This window comes from Oncorhynchus tshawytscha, linkage group LG13, assembly GCF_018296145.1.
Source record: "Oncorhynchus tshawytscha isolate Ot180627B linkage group LG13, Otsh_v2.0, whole genome shotgun sequence".
NCBI lineage: Eukaryota > Metazoa > Chordata > Actinopteri > Salmoniformes > Salmonidae > Oncorhynchus > Oncorhynchus tshawytscha.
Genome location: NC_056441.1, coordinates 20,613,188 through 20,639,293, shown reverse-complemented (window position 1 = coordinate 20,639,293; position 26,106 = coordinate 20,613,188). Strand labels below are relative to the sequence as shown.

Genomic DNA, 26,106 nt, shown 5'->3' with positions numbered 1-26,106 from the left:
CCTGCAGGAGCAAATGGTCAGGAGCAGGCTTCCATGGGATTATTCTAGGTTTTAAATCAGTATATATTCACATATTGATTGTGGCTCTGTAATTTCAATAATCTGTGGGAGAAAAACGAAAAAATGTCAGTTATACCGAAACAAATGTTTTATGTTTTTGGTGTTATCTAAACATAAACGTATTACTTACGTATTACGTATTACTTACTGTATCATCATACACTACTAATTTTGGTTTATTCATCAATAAAACCTAATGAAAATATATATATTCCCCTCGGCCGCATTGGACTGTGTACATTTCCAATCAATTATTAGTTACGTATTTGGATTGTTATTGATTATTAGTGTCTGATATTGCTGTGGTTTTTCACATAATTAATATTAACAAAATATACACTTATTTGGACAACATTTGTTTGACTTTATTGTATTATATGCCTATAAAAAAACTGCGTGATGTTGGATTGCATAAAATATATTGGAAATTACGAAATAGTAATGGTGAAAAATGTGGAACGCAAAGAACCATGAAAGTGTTAATCATTCACCTGGTAGCTGTGTCACCACCTAGGAACATTCAGAGAGTATCTAGTATATGTATGTTCCTAGGTCACCACCACACCTTGTGCGTTTGGTTGGATCATTTGTTGTACCTGCCCATTGAAATTCATGTAATACAAATACCATTGGTGCGCACTAGATCTGTTTGATGCAGTTAAATACAAGGGGACCGTCACCCCGCTTGGCAGGAGGTCTGAAAGGAGGACAAGGATTTGTTGGTTGGAGACAAGCAAAACCAAAGATGAAAAGCACGCGGAAAATGGGTGCAGCCACTCACACAAAAGACCCCTTGCTGTAAACAGCGTTGAGCTATAAAAGAACAGCACCCCCATCTTCCTTTAAATGACCCCCCACGACCCCCCTTTCTCTGGTCGAAGTGCATTGTGGGGAAAGTCGTTGCCATTCGACCTCTGTAGGGCCTGCGCGGACGCAGCTAGAACCCTGAAATTCATTATGCGTTTTAAAGCTTTATTTATTTCCGCATAACCTACATACACTCACCAGGAGGCCAAAGTAGGAAAAAACGATAAACAGACATTTAATTCGGATCCGCAACATAGAATACTTTAATATATCGACATTAGTCGGTAGGGATATTGTTAAGAAAGTGGTATATTTTAATATATTAAGAAAATGTCTGGGGAGAGAAACCGCAGGTCGCTGGCGTTCAGAGGAGGTGGATTAGCCGTAACCGGTTCCAGTGGTGTCGGGGGGAGCAACAGTAACAGCTGGGAGGCCCAGGCCTGTCAAGACCGAAATTTGAACGGGAACAGACCAGATCAAGAAGAGGATAGGGATCTGGGGGCAAAAGGACCATCGCAAGAGAGAGTGGAGGGTGGGGGATCTGTCAGCGATAGCACAGAACCAGAGGCGGAGGAGGAAGAGGACCCGGAAGGGGGCAACTGGGCAGACGGGAACGGAGATGATCGTGTTGGTTGGGTGGCAGTAACTGTCAGAAAAGACGAGTCCAGGAAAGGGAGTAACTGGACAGCGGGTAACGGCCTGAACAGCGAGGACAGAGGCGAAGCGGGGAGCGGGGGAGACGGGGAGCAGGAAACGGGTGGTGCCAGGAAGTCTTGGGTAGAAATGAGACCGCAGACGTTACTCCAGAAACATTCGCCATTCCAAGCATCATGGCGACAGGAGTTCCCATGGCTCAAATTTTGCCAGGAGACGGGACTTATGTCTTGCTCCTGGTGTCACAACATTGCCACTAAAAACAACGACGAGCTGGTGAAAGGCAGTCGAAATTACAAGCGGGCCTTGCTTTTGAGACATCACCTGTCTTCTGAGCACGGAAGGAATGATCCGACCAAGCAGGTAAAGTGTCTACAGCGTCATTTATGGTTATCATTTTGAGTTGTGTCTAACTTAGCCAATATTTACGCACAGCTGAGTTTCAGTTCCCTGGCAGTTCCATTTCCCCGCGAGAGGCTATCCAGCTGGCTTCCTAGTTCGCTAACGTTAGCTACTTTTTAGCTAGCTACTTGCTAGTTCTAATCAGACATGTTTGGTAGTTAATGGTAGCTAGCCTACCCAATGCTCCCATGTTAATCTAAATACCTAGCTACAGCTCACGTTTATTAAAATGTGCTTAATGGTGACATTTATACAGAAACCAATTACTAGCGAAACAAATCTGGCTAGCCTGTAGCCCAGTGACAGTGTGACTCCCATTAACTTGCTATTCCACGTACAAGTAATGGGAGTCACATTGATGGCTAGCTACCTTAGGGTGTTATTATATATATATTTCCATAGCTTCAGGGACAGTACACATACTAGCAAGCTATCTACTGTTAACATTTGCCTGGAGTTGTATGTTTTCTTCTGTGCCAGAGTATAATGCACTTGCAACCATTCAACAAACGCTTTTGTTGCCCCAGCAACTACCTTGGTTGATTGTTAGCTTGCTTTGCTAGCTGGTGAACCGCACCCCTGCCCCCCTCCCTTCTCTGTTCTGCTTTGCACAGTGGAGAGCAGAATGCAGAATGACCTCTGGCGCATTTCTCCCCTCCCGTTGGAGCAGCTAAATTAGAGGCATTGTGCTAGATGACTCTCCAGAATCCATAGATGGTGTGTCACGGGCTAGGTTGGACAGGAGGAGAGGTAAATCAAGTCCAAGCAGCTTGACAGCTAGCTACCCCTTCATACCCTCCCTTCCTGACCCACATGCAATTCTTTCTGTGAAAAGGTTACAATAGGTTCATACACTATATATACAAAAGTATATGGACACCCATTCAAATTAGTGGATTTGGCTATTTCAGCCACACCCGTTGCTGACAGGTGTATAAAATTGAGCACACAGCCATGCAGTCGCCATAGGTAAACATTGGCAATAGAATGGGCTCAGTGACTTTCATCATGGCACGGTCATAGGATGCCACCTTTCCAATAAGTCAGTTTGTCAAATTTCTGTCCTGCTGCCCCGGTCAACTGTGTGTGCTGTTATTGTGAAGTGGAAACGTCTAGGAGCAACAATGGATAAGCTGCGAAGTGGTAGGCCACACAAGCTCACAGAACGGGACTGCAGAGTGCTGAAGCGAGTAAAAATCATCTGTCCTCAGTTGCAACACTCACTACCGAGTTACAAACTGCCTCTGGAAGCAAAGTCAGCACAATGACTGTTTGTCGGGAGCTTCATGAAATGGGTATCCATGGCCGAGCAGCCACACACAAACCTAAGATCACAATGCGCAATGCCAAGCATTGGCTGGAGTGGTGGAAACCTCGCGTTTCCTCTGCTCCAGAGTCCAACGCGGGCGTTCTCTGGAGTGATGAATCACGCTTCACCATCTGGCAGTCTGACGGAAGAATCTGGGTTTGGCGGATGCCAGGAGAACGCTACCTGCTGAAATGCATAGTGCCAACTAGAGATCAACCGATTATGATTTTTCAACGCCAGTACCGATTATTGGAGGACCAAAAAAGCTGATACCTATTAATCGGTCGATTTAATAATTTAAAAAAATAAAACAATTATATATATTTTTGTAATAATGACAATTACAACAATACTGAATTAACACTTATTTGAACTTAATATAAAACATCAATAAAATCAATTTAGCCTCAAATAAATAATGAAACATTATTAATCTGGTTTAAATAATGCAAAAACAAAGTGTTGGAGAAGAAAGTAATATGTGCCATGTAAAAAAGCTAACGTTTAAGTTCCTTGCTCAGAACATGAAAACATATGAAAGTTGGTGGTTCCTTTTAACATGAGACTTCAATATTCCAAGGTAAGAGGTTTTAGATTGTAGTTAATATAGTATTTATAGGACTATTTCTCGCTATACCATTTGTATTTCATATACCTTTGACTATTGGATGTTCTTATAGGCACTATAGTATTGCCAGTGTAACAGTATAGCTTTCGTCCCCCTCCTCGCCCCTACCTGGGCTCGAACCAGGAACACATCAACAACAGCCACACTCGAAGCATCGTTACCCATCACTCCACAAAAGCCGCGGCCCTTGCAGCGCAAGGGGAATAACTACTCCAAATCTAAAAGCGAGTGACGTTTGAAACAATATTAGCGCACACCCAGCTAACTAGTTAGCCATTTCACATTGGTTACACCAGTCATTAGGCTGATAGGCTTGAAGTCATAAACAGCGCTGTGCTTGCGAAGAGCTGCTGGCAAAACGCACAAGTGCTGTTTGAATGAATGATTACGGGCCTGCTGCTGCTCAGTCAGACTGCTCTTTCAAATCAGACTTAATTATAACATAATAACACACAGAAATACGAGCCTTTGGTCATTAATATGGTCGAATCCGGAAACTCTCATTTCGAAAACAAAACGTTTATTATTTCAGTGAAATACGGAACCGTTACGTGTTTTATCTAAAGGGTCGCATCCATCAGTCTAAATATTCCTGTTACATTGCACAACCTTCAATGTATGTCATAATTACCTAAAATTCTGGCAAATTAGTTCGCAATGAGCCAGGCAGCCCAAACTGTTGCATTTACCCTGACTCAGCGTGCAATTAACGCAAGAGAAATGACACAATTTCAAATGGTTAATATTGCCTGCTAAACTGGATTAGTAGTTATAACTAGTGATTATGATTGATTGTTTTTTATAAGATAAGTTTAATGCTAGCTAACAATTTACCTTGGCTTCTACTGCATTCGCGTAGCAGGCAGGCTACTCGTGGAGTGCAATGGTTAGAGCGTTGGACTAGTTAACTGTGCGGTTGCAAGATTGGCACCCCTGAGCTGACAAGGTGAAAATCTGTCGTTCTGTCCCCTGAACAAGGCAGTTAACCCACCGTTCCTAGGCCGTCATTGAAAATAAGAATGTGTTCATAACTGACTTGACTAGTTAAATAAAAATATATATATTTTTTGTTTTTACTAATCGGAAATCGGCGCCCAAAAATACAGATTTCCGATTGTTATGAAAACTTGAAATCGGCCCTAATTAATCGGCCATTCCGATTAATCGGTCGACCTCTAGTGCCAACTGTAAAGTTTGGTGGATAAGGAATAATGGTCTGGGGCTGTTTGTCATGATTTGGGCTAGGTCCCTTAGTTCCAGTGAAGGGAAATCTTAATGCTACAGCATACAATTACATTCTAGACGATTCTAACTTTGTGGCAACGTTCTGGGGAAGGCCCTTTCCAGTTTCAGGATGACAATGCCCTTGTGCACAAAGCGAGGTCCATACAGAAATGGTATGTTGAGATCAGTGTGGAAGAACTTGACTCGCCTGCACAGATCCCCCGACCTCAACCCCACCGAACACCTTTGGGATGAATTGGAACGCCTACCGCAAGCCAGGCCTAATCGCCCAACATCAGTGCCGACCTCACTAATGCTCCAATGGCTAAATGGAAGCAAGTTCACGCAGCAATGTTCCAACATGTAGTGCAAAGCCTTCCCAGAGGAAGGAGGATTTTATAGCAGAAAAGGGGGGATAAACTCCATATTAATGCCCATGATTTTGGAATGCGATATTCGACGAGCATATGTCCACATACTTTTGTTCATGTAGTGTATGTATGCTGGCAGCAGCATGGGTTGTCATGGCACCATCTGGACCTTGTCAACCCATACAATTTATGGGTTAATAGTTTTTTTTATGGTATGTTTTTTTTTAAATATAATTACCAAGCTATACATTGTCAGGTTGTATGTACAGAAGGACAGAAACCATGACAGACCATCACCAAGGGTTTTTTCCCTTAGGCTTGATATCAACGATTGATTACTTGATGATGTTCCCAATACCAAAATGATGAATGTGTATATTGCTGCAAATAAATCACTTTTGGAATATTCATCATAGGACTATGAAACACCCTCTGGGTGAGATGGAACATTCCACTTGTGTAATTACAAAACCTGCCCAACACCATTGCTACCCAAATATAAAGCAATTATTAAAATCCTATCTAACAATGTTGTTAGCTACTGTAGTAAGTACAGGGTTTTTACACAGGGTTAAAGAGTAATCACAGCAGTATATAAAAAAAACTACAGAGCCCAGTTTCCTGTTTGACATTTACGCCCTATCACCTCTTATCCTGACTCTGATTCAAGCTGTCAGGGGAATTAAGAGCATGCAGCCACAATTTGACTCTAATTTGTCAGTGAAATGCAAGAGGATTGGATCACACTGCCAGACCACCAGGGTTAGTTCAGTCCGATATACACAATCACTAATCAGAATGACTTGAAGTGAAGGGATCCACTAACTTGTACACATCACTAATTAGGAAGGAAAGCAGTGGGAGGAGGGATTAGTGAAGAAGTAGTCCTCCTCCCTGAAAACAAGACTACCCTGGCTGCTTGGTTAGGGATAGCGAGGGATAAGGCAGTAGCTGCCTTATCCACCATATAATCAAACACTTTCCTACAGCCTAATTTCATTTCGTAGCTTTTGGAGAGAAAAAAAATTGGATGCCTTTAAAATTTCTTGAATTTCTGTGCAGTTGTTAATGTCAAAGTTTAAATATGCAAAGATGATTTTCCCTGTGGTGTTTTCCCCCATATATAGTAGCCTAATGCTGTTTTGAATATAATTCCTGTGTGAACTACATTGTGGCAGCACATGAAATGGCATAATTTTCTTCACCCAATTCCGGACCAAAGTCTGGGGGGGGGACAATTCATCCCTGGAATCCGTCAACCCAACGAGGGGCTATTTGCATTGTTGGGAGGCCTGGAGGCCTGCTCCCAACCCACACCTTAGGGCCAAACACACTGCCGCATTGTTCTAGCATCTGGGAGACGGTCGGGTTAGGGGAGAGTATGGAGCCAGCTGGCCTCAGGGTAGGGATGGGATGGTAGTGTGTAGTCACGTTAGCCCAGGGCCCTTGGTAAGTTTTTATTTTCTGGGATATTGTTCCACATATTCTACTCTCTGTTTTAAGAGGAAGTGTTTTATATTTGTACTCCTGGATGGTGAGAGATTAGTCAACAGTAGCCTACATCACACAGTTAATTAAGGACTGGTAGGTAGATCTACTGTAAAAGTCGTTTCAATCTGTTTGTATCGGCCTAGGCTGCATTTGCAGTCCATTTTAGTAATCCGTCGATAGTAATAGCCTAAACACAGATTTTCACATACAGTGCATTCAGAAAGTATTCAGTCCTTTTCCACATTTTTGTTACGTTACAGCCTTATTCTAAAATTGATTCAATAGTTTCCCCTCCTAAATCTCCACACAATAACCCATAATGACAAAGAAAAAACAGGTTTTTAGAAATCTTTAGAACATTTTATAAAGCTGATATTACATTTGCGTAAGTATTCAGAACCTTTACTCAGTACTTTGTTGAAGCACCCTATGCCAGCAGCATACCACCGTGCATACCACTGCTGGCTTGCTTCTGAAGCTAAGCAGGGTTGATCCTGGTCAGTTCCTGGATGGGGGACCAGATGCTTCTGGAAGTGGTGTTGGAGGGCCAGTAGGAGACACTCTTTCCTCTGGTCTAAAACAATAATAATATCCCAATGCCCCAGGGCAGTGATTGGGGATACTGCCCTGTGTAGGGTGCTGTCTTTTGGATGGGACGTTAAACGGGTGTCCTGACTCTGAGGTCAATAAAAATCCCATGGCACTTATCGTAAGAGTAGGGGTGTTAACCCCGGTGTCCTGGCTAAATTCCCAATCTGGCCCTCAAACCATCACCGTCACCTAATAATCCCCAGTTTACAATTGGCTCATTCATCTTCCTCTCCCCTGTAACTATTCCCCAGGTTGTTGTTGCAAATGAGAACGTGTTCTCAGTCAATTTACCTGGTAAAATAACGGATAAATAAAATAAATAAAACCCTTGGCAGTGATTACAGCCTCAAGTCTTCTTGGGTATGATGCTACATGCTTGGAAAACCTGTATTTGGGGAGTTTCTCCCATCCTTCTCTGCAGGTCCTCTCCAGAGATGTTTGATTGGGTTCAAGTCCGGGCTCTGGCTGGGCCCACTCAAGGACATTCAGAGACTTTTCCCTAATCACTCCTATGTTGTCTTGGCTGTGTGCTTAGGGTCGTTGTCCTGTTAGAAAGTGAACCTTGGCCCCAGTCTCAGGTCCTGAGGGCTCTGGAGCAGGTTTTCATCAACGATATCTGTACTTTACTCCGTTCATATTTCCCTCGATCCTGACTAGTCTCCCAGTCCCTTTAGTTGAAAAACATCCCACAGCATGATGCTGCCACCGCCATGCTTCACTGTAGGAATGGTGCCAGGTTTCCTCCAGACATGAAGCTTGGCATTCAGGCCAAAGAGTTCCATCTTGGTTTCATCAGACTAGAGAATATTGTTTCTTATGGTCTGAGAGTCCTTTTAAGTGCCTTTTGGCAAACTCCAAGCGGGCTGTCATATTCCTTTTACTGGGGAGTAGCTTCCGTCGTGTTCTTGGTCACCTCCCTGACCAAGGCCCTTCTCCCCCGATTGCTCAGTTTGTCCATGCGGCCAGCTCTAGGAGTCGTCTTGGTGGTTACAAACTTCTTCCATTTAAGAATGATGGAGGCCTTGGGAAACATCAATGCTGCAGACATTTTTTTGGTACCCTTCCCCAGATCTGTGCCCTGACACAATCCTGTCTCGGAAAACCTGTTTTCACTTTGCCATTATTGGGTATTGTGTGTAGATTGATGAGATTATAATTTTTTTCAAATCCACTTTAGAATAAGGCTGTTGTGTAATGACATGTGGAGAAAGGGAAGGGTCTGAATACTTCCTGAAGGCACTAGATTTCATTTAGATGATGAACGTCAACGGGCCTCGAGCCTACCAGTACTGTAACCTCATGTTTCCACCATAACATCACTGGGCCTGGCTCACAATAAATGGCCACGTCAGAGGTTCCTCTTCTCACCATGGTATTCTCATTTGGACTCAGCCAGAGCAGTGTGAGAGACCTGCCGATCCAGCAGCACTAACACAGTAACACGTGGCACATCTGGATGAAGGATGAGCCGAGTATGGAGCCAGAGAGAGTAATGTCCTAGCCTGGCTCCCGTACCGCCATACTGCAGCCCAGCTCACACAGCCTAGGCCTACATGCAGCAGTGTAGCAGGCCTGTACCCCAACCATTGTGACCAGTCTCAGTTACTGTGGCAGTTACTATGGTTAAAACTGCCTGAATACCAGGACGTATCCCCACCATTGTGACCAGTCTCAGTTACTGTGGCAGTTATTATGGTTAAAACTGCCTGAATACCAGGACGTATCCCCACCATTGTGACCAGTCTCAGTTACTGTGGCAGTTATTATGGTTAAAACTGCCTGAATACCAGGACGTATCCCCACCATTGTGACCAGTCTCAGTTACTGTGGCAGTTATTATGGTTAAAACTGCCTGAATACCAGGACGTATCCCCACCATTGTGACCAGTCTCAGTTACTGTGGCAGTTATTATGGTTAAAACTGCCTGAATACCAGGACGTATCCCCACCATTGTGACCTGTCAGTTCTTGCGTCTTGTTAATCCAGTGAATGTGACTGCCTAGTCACTTTTACCCCGACCTGTACATATTATCTCTACTACCTCGTACCCCTGCACATTGACTTGGTACCGGTACTCCTTGTATAAAGCCTCGTTATTGTCATTCGTGTTCCTATTTTCTATTTAATTTGCTAATTGTCTTACTTTATAACTGTGTTGTTGGGAAAGGCTCGTGAGTAAGCATTTCACGGTGAAGTCCACACCTGTTGTATTCGGTGAATGTGATTTAAATTTGATTTAAAGATAGTAAATATGCCTCTTTATGCAACCAGGAAGCAGGCGATTTCACCAGAGATGGTTAATCTGCCTGCTCACCCTCCTTCCGTATACACACGCCTTTCAAAGTGTCAATGCCACACCTCTCCAAATACTACCCATCCTGTTAGGGCAGAAAATAAGGTGACCGACTCTCTGGCATTGAGCCCATTGTATGGTTGTGTGGATGATTGAATCATTCTGCGTCTTCCTTCCTGTTATCCTATTCAGGGCTTAGCCCCTCTTAGAGAGCCACATGCAGCCCGTCTCCCTTACACACACTCTCACTCACACACACACACACACACACAAGTGTCAAGTCAGGGCCTTTCTGGTTAAGTGGGAGCAAAGAGCAGAGCAGGCACAGAGGAGCCAGGGTTTAGCTGCTGTATCTAATAAGTGTGTGAGTGCAGGGCCATACAAAGAAACCCCAGTGAGGCACAAAGCAGCACTGAACAATGAGCCTGCAAGAGAGGAGAGAGCCTGGTATTGTGAGGGTAAATGGGGTGACCTGGCTCTATCTCTTCTTCTCTCTGCTAGCTCTCTCTCGCCCTCTCTCTCCTTTCCTCTAGACCTGGTCCTGCCTAGCGTTAGCTAGCAGGAACAGAGTGCCTTGCTGCTGCTGATAATAACCCCGATCATGCCTGCGCGGACAAGGGCTTCCAGTCACTCAGAGTAGGGAGGGGGGTGGGGACCTCGAAGAGCAGAGAAATGGATTTAATATAAATTACTTGAGCTGAAAACCCAGCTGTGTAAGGAGAGTGGGGTGGGGGAGAGAAAATGCAGTGCTCGAGCAATGTAAATTACTCAGGATTAGGACATCTGCTATGCAATTCCAAACTAGGCAGAAATGTATGCAGGCAGTGTGTTAGTATAGTAACAGTTATGTCAGTCAGTGCAATGCTGTGTACTCCCTCTCTCTGGCTCTCCTCCGTACCAGCTTGGCCTGCTGCCCTGGATGGGAAACTCCCATGTTGGGATAGGGAAGATGGAGGGAGGGATGGAGGTAGAAGAAGAATGAGTTTCTCTCCCATCAGCCATCATATTGACAGGTAGCGGGTGGGGTTTTGGGACAATTAAATGTTTCCGTCTGTTTTGATTGATTGGTTATAACACCATTAGCTGCTGTCACAGACCCAGATTAGGCCCCTATTCCTGGACACAAAAATCGGTGTGATTTGGGAACCTGCGCCATAATTTTCTGCAAAAGTGGGAGTAACAGTAACCTAACCAGCTCTCTGACTGTATTTCAGTCTACTTTGGAAGTAGTTACCACATTTCCAGTTCCAGGTGAAGCAACACCTCCCCCATTATGGAGCCAGTCAGACCAGTTTCACCCCTGCCAGGTGCATCTCTGTCATTGTCCCTTTCCTTTGTGTGTCCCTAGCCATTAATCCTGCTCATCTATTTGTTTCTCTCTCTCGTTCTCTCTCTGTGTGTGTGTGTGTGTGTGTTGTCTACCAGGAGCTGGAGCGGCCTGGCTGTGAGGACCCCCCCCAGGGGACAGACATGGAGACAGAAGACTACTACAGGAACAACAAACCTAACCAGGACTCCTACTGCTACCAGCTGCTGCAGGAGCTAAACAAACAACGCAAGGGAGGAATCCTCTGTGACGTCAACATCGTGGTGAGTGGAGAGGTGTTCCGGGCGCACAAGAACATCCTCGTGGCCGGGAGCCGCTACTTTAAGACTCTCTACTGCCTGACCAAGAGCGAGAACACTTCCTCATCATCCTCGTCATGTGACCAGACGACCACAGTCACCGACACCCACCTCGACGTGGCGGCAGTGGCAGGTTTCTCGGTCATCCTGGACTTCCTGTATAGCGGTAACCTCCTGCTGACCAGTCAGAATGCCATCGAGGTAATGTCCGTGGCCTCCTACCTCCAGATGACAGAGGTGGTGGGATCGTGTCGGGGGTTCATCAAGGAAGCCCTCAACATCAGCATCAAGCAGGAGGCCCCCGACTCAGTGGTGGTGGATTACAACAAGAGGAGAACGGTGGCCAAAGACGGAGCAGGACAGGTGGGCTCAGACGGCAGCACCAACAAGAAGCCTGGGAGTAACTTCTGGGCCACCAGCATCCTGTCCAAGCTGTCAATCAAAGCCAGTGGTCATGTCCAGGATGGGGAGCAAGCAGGGGGAGGCAGCGTAAAGGAGGAGCCCAGTGACGTGGAGCTGTCTGCAGGGGAGGGCTGCGCCCTGGGAAGCTCCAGCTGGGGCTGTGAGAACTCATCTGAGTCTGCTGAGAACGAGCCTCCGAGCGTTCCGGGACCGGGGCCGGTGTTCGTCTGGAACGAGCCGGCTCCCGGGGCTGCGGCGGGCAGAGTGGTGGCGGTGAAGAGGGAAGGTCAGAGGGTGCAGCCAGGGAGTGGACGGAGGAAGAAACAGATCACGCGGCGGTTCGTGTACAACATCCCACCAGAGCCAGAGGAAGGGTTTGATGAGGGGATGTTCGTCCAGCCCTCAGCCTCCTATCCCAGGGAGGACTTCTCCTTCCTCTCTGAGAACGCCGGTACGTCACCTTCTCACACCAGTTCTTTAGGTAGCCAGTTCTTTAGGTAGTCAGACCAAGCACTCAGTCCCCCAACTGACTACACATAAACACATGCACATTCTTTAGGTAGGTCGTACCAACAGTTGTTTAGATGACCAAACAGCAGCCCTGTTTTAGAGAACGTGTTAGCCTATCATGTTCTGTTTAGTTCCTAGACTAACATGGTATGACGACCATACCTCTAGTCATGGTATTTAGTTGGTGGAGGTCTGAGTTAGTCCAGAGGTGGCAGCCTGCTAGTGCTAGTCAGAGACTAGAAAGAGTCACAGTACCCTGAGCAGACCTGGTTTCAAATCATTTCAAATACTTTATCTGTGCTTGATTTGAGCTTGCCTGGCATAATGGAACAATAGAATATGGAACAATAGAATCCCCAAACTGGGGACTGAGGCCTCCCGGGTGGCGCAGTGGTTAAGGGCACTGTACTGCAGCACCAGCTGTGCCACCAAAGACTCTGGGTTCGCGCCCAGGCTCTGTCGTAACCGGCCGCGACCGGGAGGCCCGTGGGGCGACGCACAATTGGCCTAGCGTCGTCCGGGTTAGGGAGGGTTCGGCCGGTAGGGAAGTCCTTGTCTCATCGCGCACCAGCGACTCCTATGGCGGGCCGGACGCAGTGCATGCTAACGAAGGTTGCCAGGTGTACAGTGTTTCCTCCGACACATTGGTGCGGCTGGCTTCCGGGTTGGATGGCGCTGTGTTAAGAAGCAGTGCGGCTTGGTTGGGTTGTGTATCGGAGGATGCATGACTTTCAACCTTCGTCTCTCCCGAGCGATTAGATAAGATAGTAGCTAACAAAACAATTGGATACCAAGAAATTGGGGAGAAAAAGGTCAAATTCAACAACAACAAAAGAATAGTCCCCAAACTGCAAAACCCACCCATCTGGCAGTCTTGAGCAAACTCTGGTGGTGTTTGAAAGATTTCGAATAGTATTTGAACCCAGGTCTGATCCAGACTAGAGGTCGACCGATTATGATTTTTCAACGCCGATACCGATTATTGGAGGACCCAAAAAAAATGCCGATACCAATTAATCGGCCAATTTTTTTACAAATTGTAATAATGACAATTACAACAATACTGAATGAACACTTATTTTAACTTAATATAATACATCAATAAAATCAATTTAGGCTCAAATAAATAATGAAACATGTTCAATTTAGTTTAAATAATGCAAAAACAAAGTGTTGAAGAAGAAAGTAAAAGTGCAATATGTGCCATGTAAGAAAGCTAACGTTTAAGTTCCTTGCTCAAACCATGAGAACATATGAAAGCTGGTGGTTCCTTTTAACATGAGTCTTCAATATTCCCAGGTAAGAAGTTTTAGGTTGTAGTTATTATAGGAATTATGGGACAATTTCTCTATATACGATTTGTATTTCATATACAGTGGGGAGAACAAGTATTTGATACACTGCCGAATTTGCAGGTTTTCCTACTTACAAAGCATGTAGAGGTCTGTAATTTTTATCATAGGTACACTTCAACTGTGAGAGACGGAATCTAAAACAAAAATACAGAAAATCACATTGTATGATTTTTAAGTAATTAATTTGCATTTTATTGCATGACAGAAGTATTTGATCACCTACCAACCAGTAAGAATTCCGGCTCTCACAGACCTGTTAGCCCTCCTGTTCTCCACTCATTACCTGTATTAACTGCACCTGTTTGAACTCGTTACCTGTATAAAAGACACCTGTCCACACACTCAATCAAACAGACTCCAACCTCTCCACAATGGCCAAGACCAGAGAGTTGTGTAAGGACATCATGGATAAAATTGTAGACCTGCACAAGGCTGGGATGGGCTACAGGACAATAGGCAAGCAGCTTGGTGAGAAGGCAACAACTGTTGGTGCAATTATTAGAAAATGGAAGAAGTTCAAGATGACGGTCAATCACCCTCGGTCTGGGGCTCCATGCACGATATCACCTCGTGGGGCATCAATCATCATGAGGAATGTGAGGGATCAACCCAGAACTACACGGCAGGACCTGGTCAATGACCTGAAGAGAGCTGGGACCACAGTCTCAAAAAAAAACATTAACACACTACGCCGTCATGGATTAAAATCCTGCAGCGCACGCAAGGTCCCCCTGCTCAAGCCAGCGCATGCCCAGGCCTGTCTGAAGTTTGCCAATTACCATCTGGATGATCCAGAGGAGGAATGGGAGAAGGTCATGTGGTCTGATGAGACAAAAATAGAGCTTTTTGGTCTAAACTCCACTCGCCGTGTTTGGAGGAAGGAGAAGGATGAGTACAACCCCAAGAACACCATCCCAACCATGAAGCATGGAGGTGGAAACATCATTCTTTGGGGATGCTTTTCTGCAAAGGGGACAGGACGACTGCACCGTATTGAGGGGAGGATGGATGGGGCCATGTATCGCGAGATCTTGGCCACCATCCTCCTTCCCTCAGTAAGAGCATTGAAGATAGGTTGTGGCTGGTCTTCCAGCATGACAACGACCCGAAACACACAGCCAGGGCAACTAAGGAGTGGCTCCGTAAGAAGCATCTCATGGCCCAGGAGTGGCCTAGCCAGTCTCCAGATCTGAACCCAGGAGCTGAAAGTCCGTATTGACCAGCAACAGCCCCGAAACCTGAAGGATCTGGAGAAGGTCTGTATGGAGGAGTGGGCCAAAATCCCTGCTGCAGTGTGTGCAAACCTGGTCAAGAACTACAGGAAACATATGATCTCTGTACTTCCAAACAAAGGTTTCTGTACCAAATATTAAGTTCTACTTTTCTGATGTATCAAATACTTATGTCATGCAATAAAATGCAAATTAATTACTTAATAATCATTCAATGTGATTTTCTGGATTTTTGTTTTAGATTCAGTCTTTCACAGTTGAAGTGTACCTATAATAAAAATGACAGATCTCTACATGCTTTGTAAGTAGGAAAACCTGCAAAATCGTCAGTGTATCAAATACTTGTTCTCCCCACTATACCTTTGACTATTGGATGTTCTTATAGGCACTTTAGTATTGCCAGTGTAACAGTACAGCTTCCGTCCCTCTCCTCGCTCCTACCTGGGCTCGAACCAGGAACACATCAACAACAGCCACCCTCGAAGCAGCGTTACCCATGCAGAGCAAGGGGAACAACTGCTCCAAGTCTCAGAGCGAGTGACGTTTGAAACGCTATTAGCGCGCACCCCGCTAAGTAGCTAGCCATTTCACATCGGTTACACCAGCCTCATATCGGGAGTTGATAGGCTTGAGGTCATAAACAGCGCAATGCTTGAATGATTGCGAAGAGCTGCTGGCAGAAGGCATGAGAGTGAATGAATACTTACGAACCTGCTGCTGCTACCATCGCTCAGTCAGACTGCTCTACCAAATCATAGACTTAATTATAACATAATAACACACAGAAATACGAGCCTTAGGTCATTAATATGGTCGAATCCGTAATCCGACAGTCCTTTTTCGCGATTGTACACAGCATCGATTATATGCAACGCAGGACACGCTAGATAAACTAGTAATATCATCAACCATGTGTAGTTAACTAGTGATTATGATTGATTGTTTTTCATAAGATAAGTTTCATGCTAGCTAGCAACTTACCTTGGCTTCTTACTGCATTCGTAACAGGCAGGCTCCTCGTGGAGTGCAATGAGAGGCAGGTGGTTAGAGCATTGGACTAGTTAACCATAAGGTTGCAAGATTGTATCCCAGAGCTGACAAGGTAAAAATCTGTCGTTCTGCTCCTGAACAAGGCAGTTAACCCACTGTTCCTAGGCCGTCATTGAAAATAAGAATGTGTTAACTGACTTGCCTCGTTAAATAATGGTCTAAAAAAAAATAATAATTGCTGTCCAAAAATACAGATTTCCGATTGTTATGAAAACTTGAAATCGGCCCTAATTAATCGGCCATTCCGATTTAATTGGTCGACCTCTAATCCAGACTGAAGGCCCCACGCCCTCCACTATCCGTATATCTTTTTAATTAGCAGCCAGCCTGGTATGAGTATGGCCAGCCTGTCCTTTTTAAGTCGTCCCCACTCCTGTCCTCATCCTGCCGCACCATACCTCAGAAATCCTGGGTTATCTCTGACTCTATGAGCCTGTCACGGCCACACACACACGCGCACACACAGGGCCAGCTCTGCCCCCATTAAGCAGTGTGCTGTATGGAATGATATCATGCATTGAGGGGGGATTTCACTCCTATTGCAGGATAAGGAAGTAAAGCAGGGGACACATTCTTCCTCCAGGTTCCTTTAAACGCAACACAAATCTTCCTTCTCACATGTTTTACTGTGGCGAGGGGTGTTGCAACTCGGTGTGTCATCATTAATGCAGCAACACAATTCCCAAATTTGGCACTCTGACCTCCCTTTCTGTCTCTCTTCAGCCTAGATCTATGTATTAGAGATGCTCCAGTTCCCCTGTAACTGTAGTAGTATGGGTTACTATGAGGAGAATCTGCGGTTTAGCATTAGTGCACAATATATTTATTTACCTTTATTTTAACTGGGTCACTGTTGAGACCAAGATCTCTTTTGCAAGGGAGCCCTGCATATACACTATTTACAAAGTAGAATACAATATAATACAAATATTCCAGAATAACAATTCCTCAGCAAGGAGGTCCCCACTCCCCAATCAACATTTTAAACTGCCAGAGAGGCACCAGAACATCCAGTTATAGGGAACTCTGTAGATTGTTCCATACAAGGGGTACAAATAAATTGAAAGCAGATTTACCCAACTTTGAGGAGACCAACATGTTGTTTTTTTTAAACATTTTGCAATGGATAAATGAGCATTTCTTATTGGATAAGTCTCCCTGTTTCAATCTGTTTTCTTCTGTTTGGGGCCGAATGAACACTACCTAAGCTTCAGGTGACCAGAGGTCCATTCCTCTGCTTTACCATAGCAGAGTTTCTGGATTTCTGGCTTTAAATTCTAGGTTCCTCTCTAAACAAGACCGTTGGATTGTTTTAAAGTGCAGGCTGCCTGGTTGCTGCCTCTTTACACACACACTAAATAACCTGCAAAGCTGTCAGGGTCTGCCCCTCCCTCCCTCCCTAATCCCCCCTAATGCACTGGGGCTGTCCTTACCATTCCAAATATTGACCCAGGCAGGCAGAATAGAGAATGGGACCAGTGGTCAGGTACTTAACAATGGGCTCTGAGGGCCAGGCCCAGAGCTATGGCTAATTAAGCCTGTTCAGTGTAACATGATCCTCAGTGAAGGGCTGAGAGCTTCATCCTGGCTTAATCCACAGCCCAGTGGGAGAGGCTGGGAGAGGCTGCTGAATACAGTGGCCTGGCTAGAGGAAGTGTTCTACAGACAGACAGGCAGGCAGAACACAGGCAGCTCCAGGGTCGTATTCATCAGGGATTAGGCACCAAACAGAAAACACAAAAGCAGAATGAAACAGGGAGGGTCTACCTCCACAACTTGTCCAATAAGTCATTTTCTTAATTTATTTTTAAAACATTTTTCCTACAGTGTGCCCTGCTGAACACGACCCTGGGGATAGGTCTGTAAACTGGGGTGGGGGGGATTGTGGGGCCTGGTCTTTTGTGTACGTAAGGTAAGGTCCTTCTGCCCCCCCCAAACCGTTCAGCCCCTCTGATCATCTCTTTGTTTCTCCTCTCACAGAACTGGCCAACCAGATTCAGTACAGCCTCCTACAAGACTCCTCCCAGCAAGGAGAGTCCTGGGAGAATGGTGAGATCTCTTCTTGTATAAGCTGCATGTACCTACTATTATACAGTCTAGTAGTTGGCTTAGTATCTGTTCAGAAATATGTTCAGACTTTGGTACTTACAGATTAGGGATTACTGTACTTATGATCGATTTTGTTTTCAAACCTTATGTCATGAACCTAACTCGGTGCATGGTTAATATGATTGTGATCAGTGATCGGAAAAGTTATTCTAAGTGGCTCTGGATCGGAGTGAAACGACTAAAATGTAAATATCCCACAAGGTGGTGGAACACACTGTATCCTGTTGAACATGAATAGCACAGGTGACCTGCTTTTCCTCAGCCCCCTGGCAACCTGGCCTGCTTGACAACGCTTTGTGTCTCGGCACAAACAAAGACAAAGGCAGAACCCTATCGTTCAGATGGCTGTGCTGTGGCACAGAATAGCACAGAGCCTTGCCAAATCAATCAGTTAACTAGTCACTATCTATACCTATCCCTGGGGTTTTGTAGTTAGTGTGGTGTTATGATTCTACTTTTTCACATCATAGATTCCTCAAATATCTTTCTTCACAATTGTGTAGTTGCTTATCGAAGCTGTAATTTGTGCCCACTTTAATTTGAATCTTGTTGATATCTTGTGAAATGTGTTCATAGCAGCCGAGGCACTGCATTTCCGAACATTTTCTTCAACATTCTTTCCTTCCTACACGAATCTGAAATGTTTTATGTCAGTGGGTTAATGGTAAAACAATGACATGTTTTCAGTAGAGAAATCACATTACACTTATTTTGTTATGTCCCTTAGGCAGTAGTTGCCATGGCAACTGACACAGTTTCTAGTATTTTATGGGGGTAACTCTGAGTGACTGTTTTCCCTTTCCATAAACACCATGGTAACATGATATCCCCTCACTAGGGACCCCCCTCACCCCACCACCACACCCAACAGCTCCTCTCTTCTACTGAGAAGTGAAGAGCAAAGGGCTTGTACCACCAGAGACCGGGGTGGCTCGTTAACTAACTGCTCCAAATTCCTCCCTTCATTGTCTGTCAAATGTGGGTTTGAGCAGCTGAGTAGAAAGCAGCCTCCTGACTCATAACCTGTTTGTGTTTTTCTTCTCAGGCGAGTCGTCCGACACGGCCCTGAATAAGCTCAAGTGTCCCCATTGTAACTACATCGCCAAGCACCGGAGAACACTAAAGAGGCACCTCATCATTCACTCCGGCGTCCGCTCCTTCAGCTGTGATATCTGTGGCAAGCTGTTCACCCGCAGAGAGCACGTCAAGAGACATTCCCTGGTAAGACCCTACACACACATCACCGTGTCATAGTCTCCCTCTACACTGTCACCTTCCCGTCAAGAGACATTCCCTGGTAAGACCCTACACACACATCACCGTGTCATAGTCTCCCTCTACACTGTCACCTTCCCGTCAAGAGACATTCCCTGGTAAGACCCTACACACACATCACCGTGTCATAGTCTCCCTCTACACTGTCACCTTCCCGTCAAGAGACATTCCCTGGTAAGACCCTACACACACATCACCGTGTCATAGTCTCCCTCTACACTGTCACCTTCCCGTCAAGAGACATTCCCTAGTAAGACCCTACACACACATCACCGTGTCATAGTCTCCCTCTACACTGTCACCTTCCCGTCAAGAGACATTCCCTGGTAAGACCCTACACACACATCACCGTGTCATAGTCTCCTCTACACTGTCACCTTCCCGTCAAGAGACATTCCCTGGTAAGACCCTACACACACATCACCGTGTCATAGCCTCCCTCTACACTGTCACCTTCCCGTCAAGAGACATTCCCTGGTAAGACCCTACACACACATCACCGTGTCATAGTCTCCCTCTACACTGTCACCTTCCCGTCAAGAGACATTCCCTGGTAAGACCCTACACACACATCACCGTGTCATAGCCTCCCTCTACACTGTCACCTTCCCGTCAAGAGACATTCCCTGGTTAGTAGAGGGCCTGAAAGGGAACATCACCTCCCCCCAAACATAGCTGTCCTCCTCCACATTCTCACCTTCCCCTAGACACCTGAGTAGGGTTGCAAAATGACAGTTACTTTCTCAAGATTCCCAGGTTTTCCAGAAATCCTAGTTGGAAGATTATTGTATTCAGGAGGTAATTATCAGGAAATCCTGAATCTTCCAACCAGAATTTCTGGAAAACCAGGGTATTTTGGGAAGGTTACCACACCCCCTCAGTCCCTAAAACACCCTGCACCTGAGTCTACCTCCACACCCCCTCAGTCCCTAAAACACCATGCACCTGAGTCTACCTCCACAACCCCCTCAGTCCCTAAAACACCCTGCACCTGAGTCTACCTCCACGCCCCCTCAGTCCCTAAAACACCATGCACCTGAGTCTACCTCCACACCCCCTCAGTCCCTAAAACACCCTGCACCTGAGTCTACCTCCACACCCCCTCAGTCCCTAAAACACCCTGCACCTGAGTCTACCTCCACACCCCCTCAGTCCCTAAAACATCCTGCACATGAGTCTACCTCCACAACCCCTTCAGTCCCTAAAACACATTGCACCTTCCCCTAGCTACTCACATTCCCTGTTGAGTAGAGGACCTGAGTCCTTCAGACACCCTCGCTTGCCTCTAAACACCATGTCCTTGTGACCATGTCATCTTTGATTTCCTTAATTACTTGTTTTTAAATCACACCACCTCCCTCTTCAAAACATTATCACACACACACACACCCATCCATACTCTGTCCTCCACCCTCCCCTTCTCTCTCCCCCTCATCACTGTCCTCCATCTTCTCTCCTTCCTCCACCTTCCCTCTCTCTCCCCCTCCATGACTCTGTCCTCCACCTTCTCTCCTTCCTCCACCTTCCCTCCTTCCTCCACCTTCCCTCTCTCCTCCTCATCACTGTCCTCCACCTTCTCTCCTTCCTCCACCTTCCCTCTCTCTCCCCCTCCATGACTGACTCTGTCCTCCACCTTCCCTCTCTCTCCTCCTCATCACTGTCCTCCACCTTCTCTCCTTCCTCCACCTTCCCTCTCTCTCCCCCTCCATCACTCTGTCCTCTATTCCGACAGAACTTGAACAGAGCATTAACCTTTGTCTCGCTCTCTCCCCCCTCCCCATCCCTACAGGTGCACAAAAAGGACAAGAAGTACAAGTGCATGGTATGTAAAAAGATCTTCATGCTGGCGGCCAGCGTGGGGATCCGGCATGGCTCGCGGCGCTACGGCGTTTGTGCGGAATGTGCGGAATGTGCAGATTCCCACCAGGCCACACAGGAGGGCCTGGAGTCCCTGGAGGGGTTCGTCCGTGAAGATGATGACTTCGAGGAGGGAGGAGAGGGGGAGGAGCCTGACGAGGACATGGCTGAGGAGGGGGAGGAGCCTAACGACAACGACCAATCCAACTGGGAGGAGGGTGACACTGGTGCTGCCCTTGAGAACGAGTAGTGACTTGCTCAGATAGAAACAAAATAGTTGACTAATTATACATTTTAAAAAGCTGGCAAACAATCAAAGTGCTATCAAACCATGAGGTTATTTACACGGTTCAGTGTATGAGACAAAGAGAAGCTTTGGTAGCGAGGGACTCCAAGATGTACAGATATTCTATGTGTCAGACTCTGAGCTTAGTGCTCACTAGAGAAAGAGATAAAAATGAAATATTGAAATCAGGTTTATGGTGCTGTATTTTATTTTTGGGGGGAGGGGGTTGGTGGTGTACAGCGGTTTAAGTTACGATAGGCCAATCATCTTTAAAATAAATGTTAATTATTTAATTTATGAAAGAGAAGTTATTATGGTCTTATTAAATATACTTTGTTTTCTGTTTTGTTGTAAACTGCTATCAGAGAAGTTCCCTTTCAGATATGGACTTTCTGTCAAGTCTGAAAGTTTATTGTTAGCTGCGTGTTTTAGCATAAAGTACGTCAAAGAAAGAGAGAGCATTATTTGCCGACAGGAAGATTTTATGTTTAGATGCTCTGAACATTATAATTTTATCTTTTATCTTTTCCATGCACAAATCTTGGAACCAAAAAATCTGTTTGTGACTAATTTATCACAGCCATATTTATGAGTTTAATTTAAGTGGGCTGTGCTATGTGCCAAGCAGAACGCACACCAAGATTTAGCAGGAAATAAGAAAACTACTGAAAAATGCTGAGAAAAAAATCTGAAAGGGATACTTGGGTATTTTGGCAATGAGGACCGTTATCTACTTCCCCAGAGTCGGATGAAGTCGTGGATACAATGTCTATGTCTCTGTGTCCAGTATGAAGGAAGGTCGAGGTAGTTCCACTAGTCAATACTAACTCACTTTAGCACAATGACTGGAAGTCTATGGGTATCTACTCACCTGCTAGCAGATACCCATAGACTTCCTGTCATTGCGCTAACGCTGGTTAGCATTGGCTCTCGACAGTAACTTCCATAATGGACACAGAGACAAAAAATAGTATTCGCGATTTCATCGGACTCTGGGAAAGTAGATAAGGCCTCATTACCAAAATCTTGTTGTATCCCTTATAAAGCAGAGAGGAAATAGAAAGTGATTCATAAAAAAGCAGTGAAAGTATAGGGGGAAATGTTATTTGCTAGCTTTGTATGAATCACAGCACCACACAGTAACACTTTATAAAGCATTTTGACATTAATTTAAAGCTTGAATTTTGCCAAATGATGGAAATGATTGGTGCTGTAATGCTTATGTCGCAAAATACTGGACCTACGGCTGTATATGATGTTTCTAATCATGAAGCTTGAAATGACTCAGTTATATGTATTAATCAGCTCTCTATAGAACACTGTTGTGCTATTGTCTTTTTTAATTTAATGCTCACACACTCACATACCATTTTGTAGAACTACCCACAGTACTGGACCTAAGTTAAGAAGATAACTTTATATATATATATACATGGTTTATGTTAGGTACTGAGTATATATATATATATATATATATATGCTATTATTAACTTGAACGTTGGGTGTAAGGTGGTATTTGAAGAGTGCCGATAGATCATTATATGTGATTTATGAAGTCTGAAAGAGAAACTCCATTTTCAAAAGTGATGATATTTTTACAATCAGTTTTTATTGAATTTGTTAAGTCCTTTTATTTTGTCTGCCAGGTAGGAAAACACTTTGTTAGATATAAAGTGAAGCTCTATGGCCATCATAGACATGCACTTACTTATTTTTTTTGCGTTCATGAAAATCATTTAGTCTTTGTTTGCTTCTCCAAAGAAGGTCTGAATGGAACAATATTAAGACAGTCTTTTCTCTTCCACGTGGAACATTTTTTAAGACATTTTGTTATTTAATATTATATTGACTTCAAAATGCAATCAAGACTGTTAATTTCTATCTGTTTGTCCAAACAAAATAGTTTATTATTGTTGAGATGATGTATTAAAAAAAGCCAGGTAAATTCTATAGTGTGTAGATCCTTGCTTGTGTATGTAATCGTCAGATTTAAATGTTTTTATAAAAAAATAATCATTCACTTTACCCTAGATACATATATAGTTTTATTTGTCCTTTACAAAGATGTATTTACTTTTCCTTTTTATTTCATTAAGAACATATTTTATAAGAAATATGGATTGTTTGAAATGTAGGAACAGCAGTTTCTGTCCATATGCAGTGGATATATATTGAAGTGCTAAAATTATACAGAAATGTTTGATCTCCCTTTTCTCAAAGTGGAAATGTATTTAAAGGAAACCTATAGTAAGTTTCTCATCCCTGTTTGTAAAATATGATTTACCTTCAAATCACTGTGGGGGGAAAAAATGTAAGTAGTTGATTTTACTTAATGGAACACACAGTCCGCTGCAGTCAGCTTGTTTAAAACCTTGGCCTGGCTTTGTGTCGTGTCTTGGTTGCATTCAGGAGGCACACAACGGAAAACAAGTGAAACGGGGAGTTGCTATGCTATCTGTACTTGTCCAATAAGAAACACTGGTTTTTGTTTTCCGTTGCAAAATGCGTTGCTACGTTGTGCCCTAATGAACACAACCCTAGCCTTCCTTTCCTCTCTGGGTCTGTGTGTGTGTGTTCACACCTGTGCTTATCCATTTAACCACCCTGTTTCTTGTTTTTATACTATCCTTTGACTCCCTTACTGTACAACCGATGATCTCAAGATGATGTATTGTTTTAGATTTTATTATGCTGTACTATAATGGACAAAACAAACAAAACACTAATACAGAAACAAGCTTTTTTTAAAGGTGTATTTTTCAACTCTCTTTTCAAACTACAGTGATGCAAAACCAATGGGCCTTTCTTGGGCTCAACCCCAAACACAAAACAAGTCAGGTTACTCTTTATATGTTTTTTCAAGGTTTTCAAAATTAAATTCTCCTTTTTCTGTTTCAATTGTACTACTGTTCCTCTATAATACATTTTAAAAAATAAAACTTTGATAATGCTTAAACTTAATCTCTGTTTCATTTTTACATGTTTTTTTTAATCACATGACTTTATAGTCTTGCACATCTCTGTAAAGGACAGGACACACCATAATGAACGTTGGTTGTGCGCAGCCATCCTGACGAAGCTTGGTCCTGGGGACATGGAGGAGCAGGCTATCGTTTGACCTGAGGGTGCGGGTGGGGTTATTGAGGGAGAGGGGTTCTTGGAGATAAGGAGGGGCATTTCCATTAATACACTGGAAAGTCAGCAGGAGGGTTTTGAGTTAATTCCTGAATGAGGCAGGAACCAGTGATGGAGGGTGTTTGATGGAGGATGGAGGGTGTTTGATGGAGGGTGGAGTGTGTTTGATGGAGGGTGGAGGGTTTTGATGGAGGGTGGAGTGTGTTTGATGGAGGGTGGAGGGTTTTGATGGAGGGTTTTTGATGGAGGATGGAGGGTGTTTGATGGAGGGTGTTTGGTGGAGGGTGTTTGATGGAGGATGGAGGGTGTTTGATGGAGGGTGGGGGTGTTTGATGGAGGGTTTTTGATGGAGGATGGAGGGTGTTTGATGGAGGGTGTTTGATGGAGGGTGGATGGAGGATGGAGGGTGTTTGATGGAGGATGTTTGATGGAGGATGGAGGGTTTGATGGAGGGTGGGGGTGTTTGATGGAGGGTTTTTGATGGAGGATGGAGGGTGTTTGATGGAGGGTGGGGGTGTTTGATGGAGGGTTTTGATGGAGGATGGAGGGTGTTTGATGGAGGGTGTTTGGTGGAGGGTTTTTGATGGAGGATGGAGGGTGTTTGATGGAGGGTGTTTGGTGGAGGGTGTTTGATGGAGGTTGGAGGGTTTTGATGGAGGATGGAGGGTGTTTGATGGAGGGTGGGGGTGTTTGATGGAGGGTAGAGGGTGTTTGATGGAGGGTAGAGGGTGTTTGATGGAGGGTGGAGGGTTTTGATGGAGGGTGGAGGGTGTTTGATGGAAGATGGAGGGTGTTTGATGGAGGGTGGAGGGTGTTTGATGGAGGGTGGAGGGTTTTGATGGAGGGTGGAGGGTGTTTGATGGAAGATGGAGGGTGTTTGATGGAGGGTGGAGGGTGTTTGATGGAGGGTGGAGGTTGTTTGATGGAGGGTGGGGGTGTTTGATGGAGGGTGGAGGGTGTTTTATGGAGGGTGGAGGGTGTTTGATGGAGTGTGTTTGGTGGAGGGTGGAGGTTGTTTGATGGAGGGTGGCGGGTGTTTGATGGAGGGTGGAAGGTGTTTGATGGAGGGTGTTCAGGATGTATTGGAGCTTCTAGAGAATCCTGCCAGGGATCCCGATTAAGGGTGTGTTGCAGTCGTCCGGCCTTGAGGAGATAAAGGCATGGACCAGCTTCCCTGCATCAGACTGAGTGAGGGTGGGACAGAGTTTGGCAATGTTCTTGAGGTGATAGGAAGACGCTTTACACTGTTGGCTGTCAAAGGTGAGGGAGGAATCAAGCTTTACACCCAAATTGGAAAGTTGCATAAGACTCAATGCTGCAATCTAGTGGTTAGGTTGGGAAATAATCATTCAGTGACACTTCTGTATGTGTAATGTTTACTGTTCATTTTTATTGTTTATTTCACTTTATATATTAACTTTATATATTATCTACGTCA

The 26,106-nt window shown here is 44.8% G+C and overlaps 1 protein-coding gene across 1 annotated transcript; it reads left to right on the top strand.

Annotated features, from left to right (window-relative positions):
* Nucleotides 1-867: 867 nt before the first annotated feature.
* On the top strand, nucleotides 868-24,494 carry zbtb10 (zinc finger and BTB domain containing 10). Its single transcript, XM_024441040.2, has 5 exons — nucleotides 868-1,884; nucleotides 11,257-12,310; nucleotides 17,987-18,055; nucleotides 19,161-19,336; nucleotides 21,180-24,494. Exons 1-5 carry the CDS (start codon nucleotides 1,198-1,200, stop codon nucleotides 21,495-21,497), a joined length of 2,304 nt encoding a protein of 767 aa, XP_024296808.2. The 5' UTR covers nucleotides 868-1,197; the 3' UTR covers nucleotides 21,498-24,494.
* Nucleotides 24,495-26,106: the final 1,612 nt, after the last annotated feature.

Excerpts from the sequence above, each read along its gene's own strand:
- zbtb10 (XM_024441040.2), top strand. The coding sequence starts at position 1,198 with ATGTCTGGGGAGAGAAACCGCAGGTCGCTGGCGTTCAGAGGAGGTGGA. Across the intron at positions 1,885-11,256 it reads GGAATGATCCGACCAAGCAG|GAGCTGGAGCGGCCTGGCTG; the intron begins GTAAAGTGTCTA and ends GTTGTCTACCAG. Across the intron at positions 18,056-19,160 it reads AGGAGAGTCCTGGGAGAATG|GCGAGTCGTCCGACACGGCC; the intron begins GTGAGATCTCTT and ends TTTTCTTCTCAG.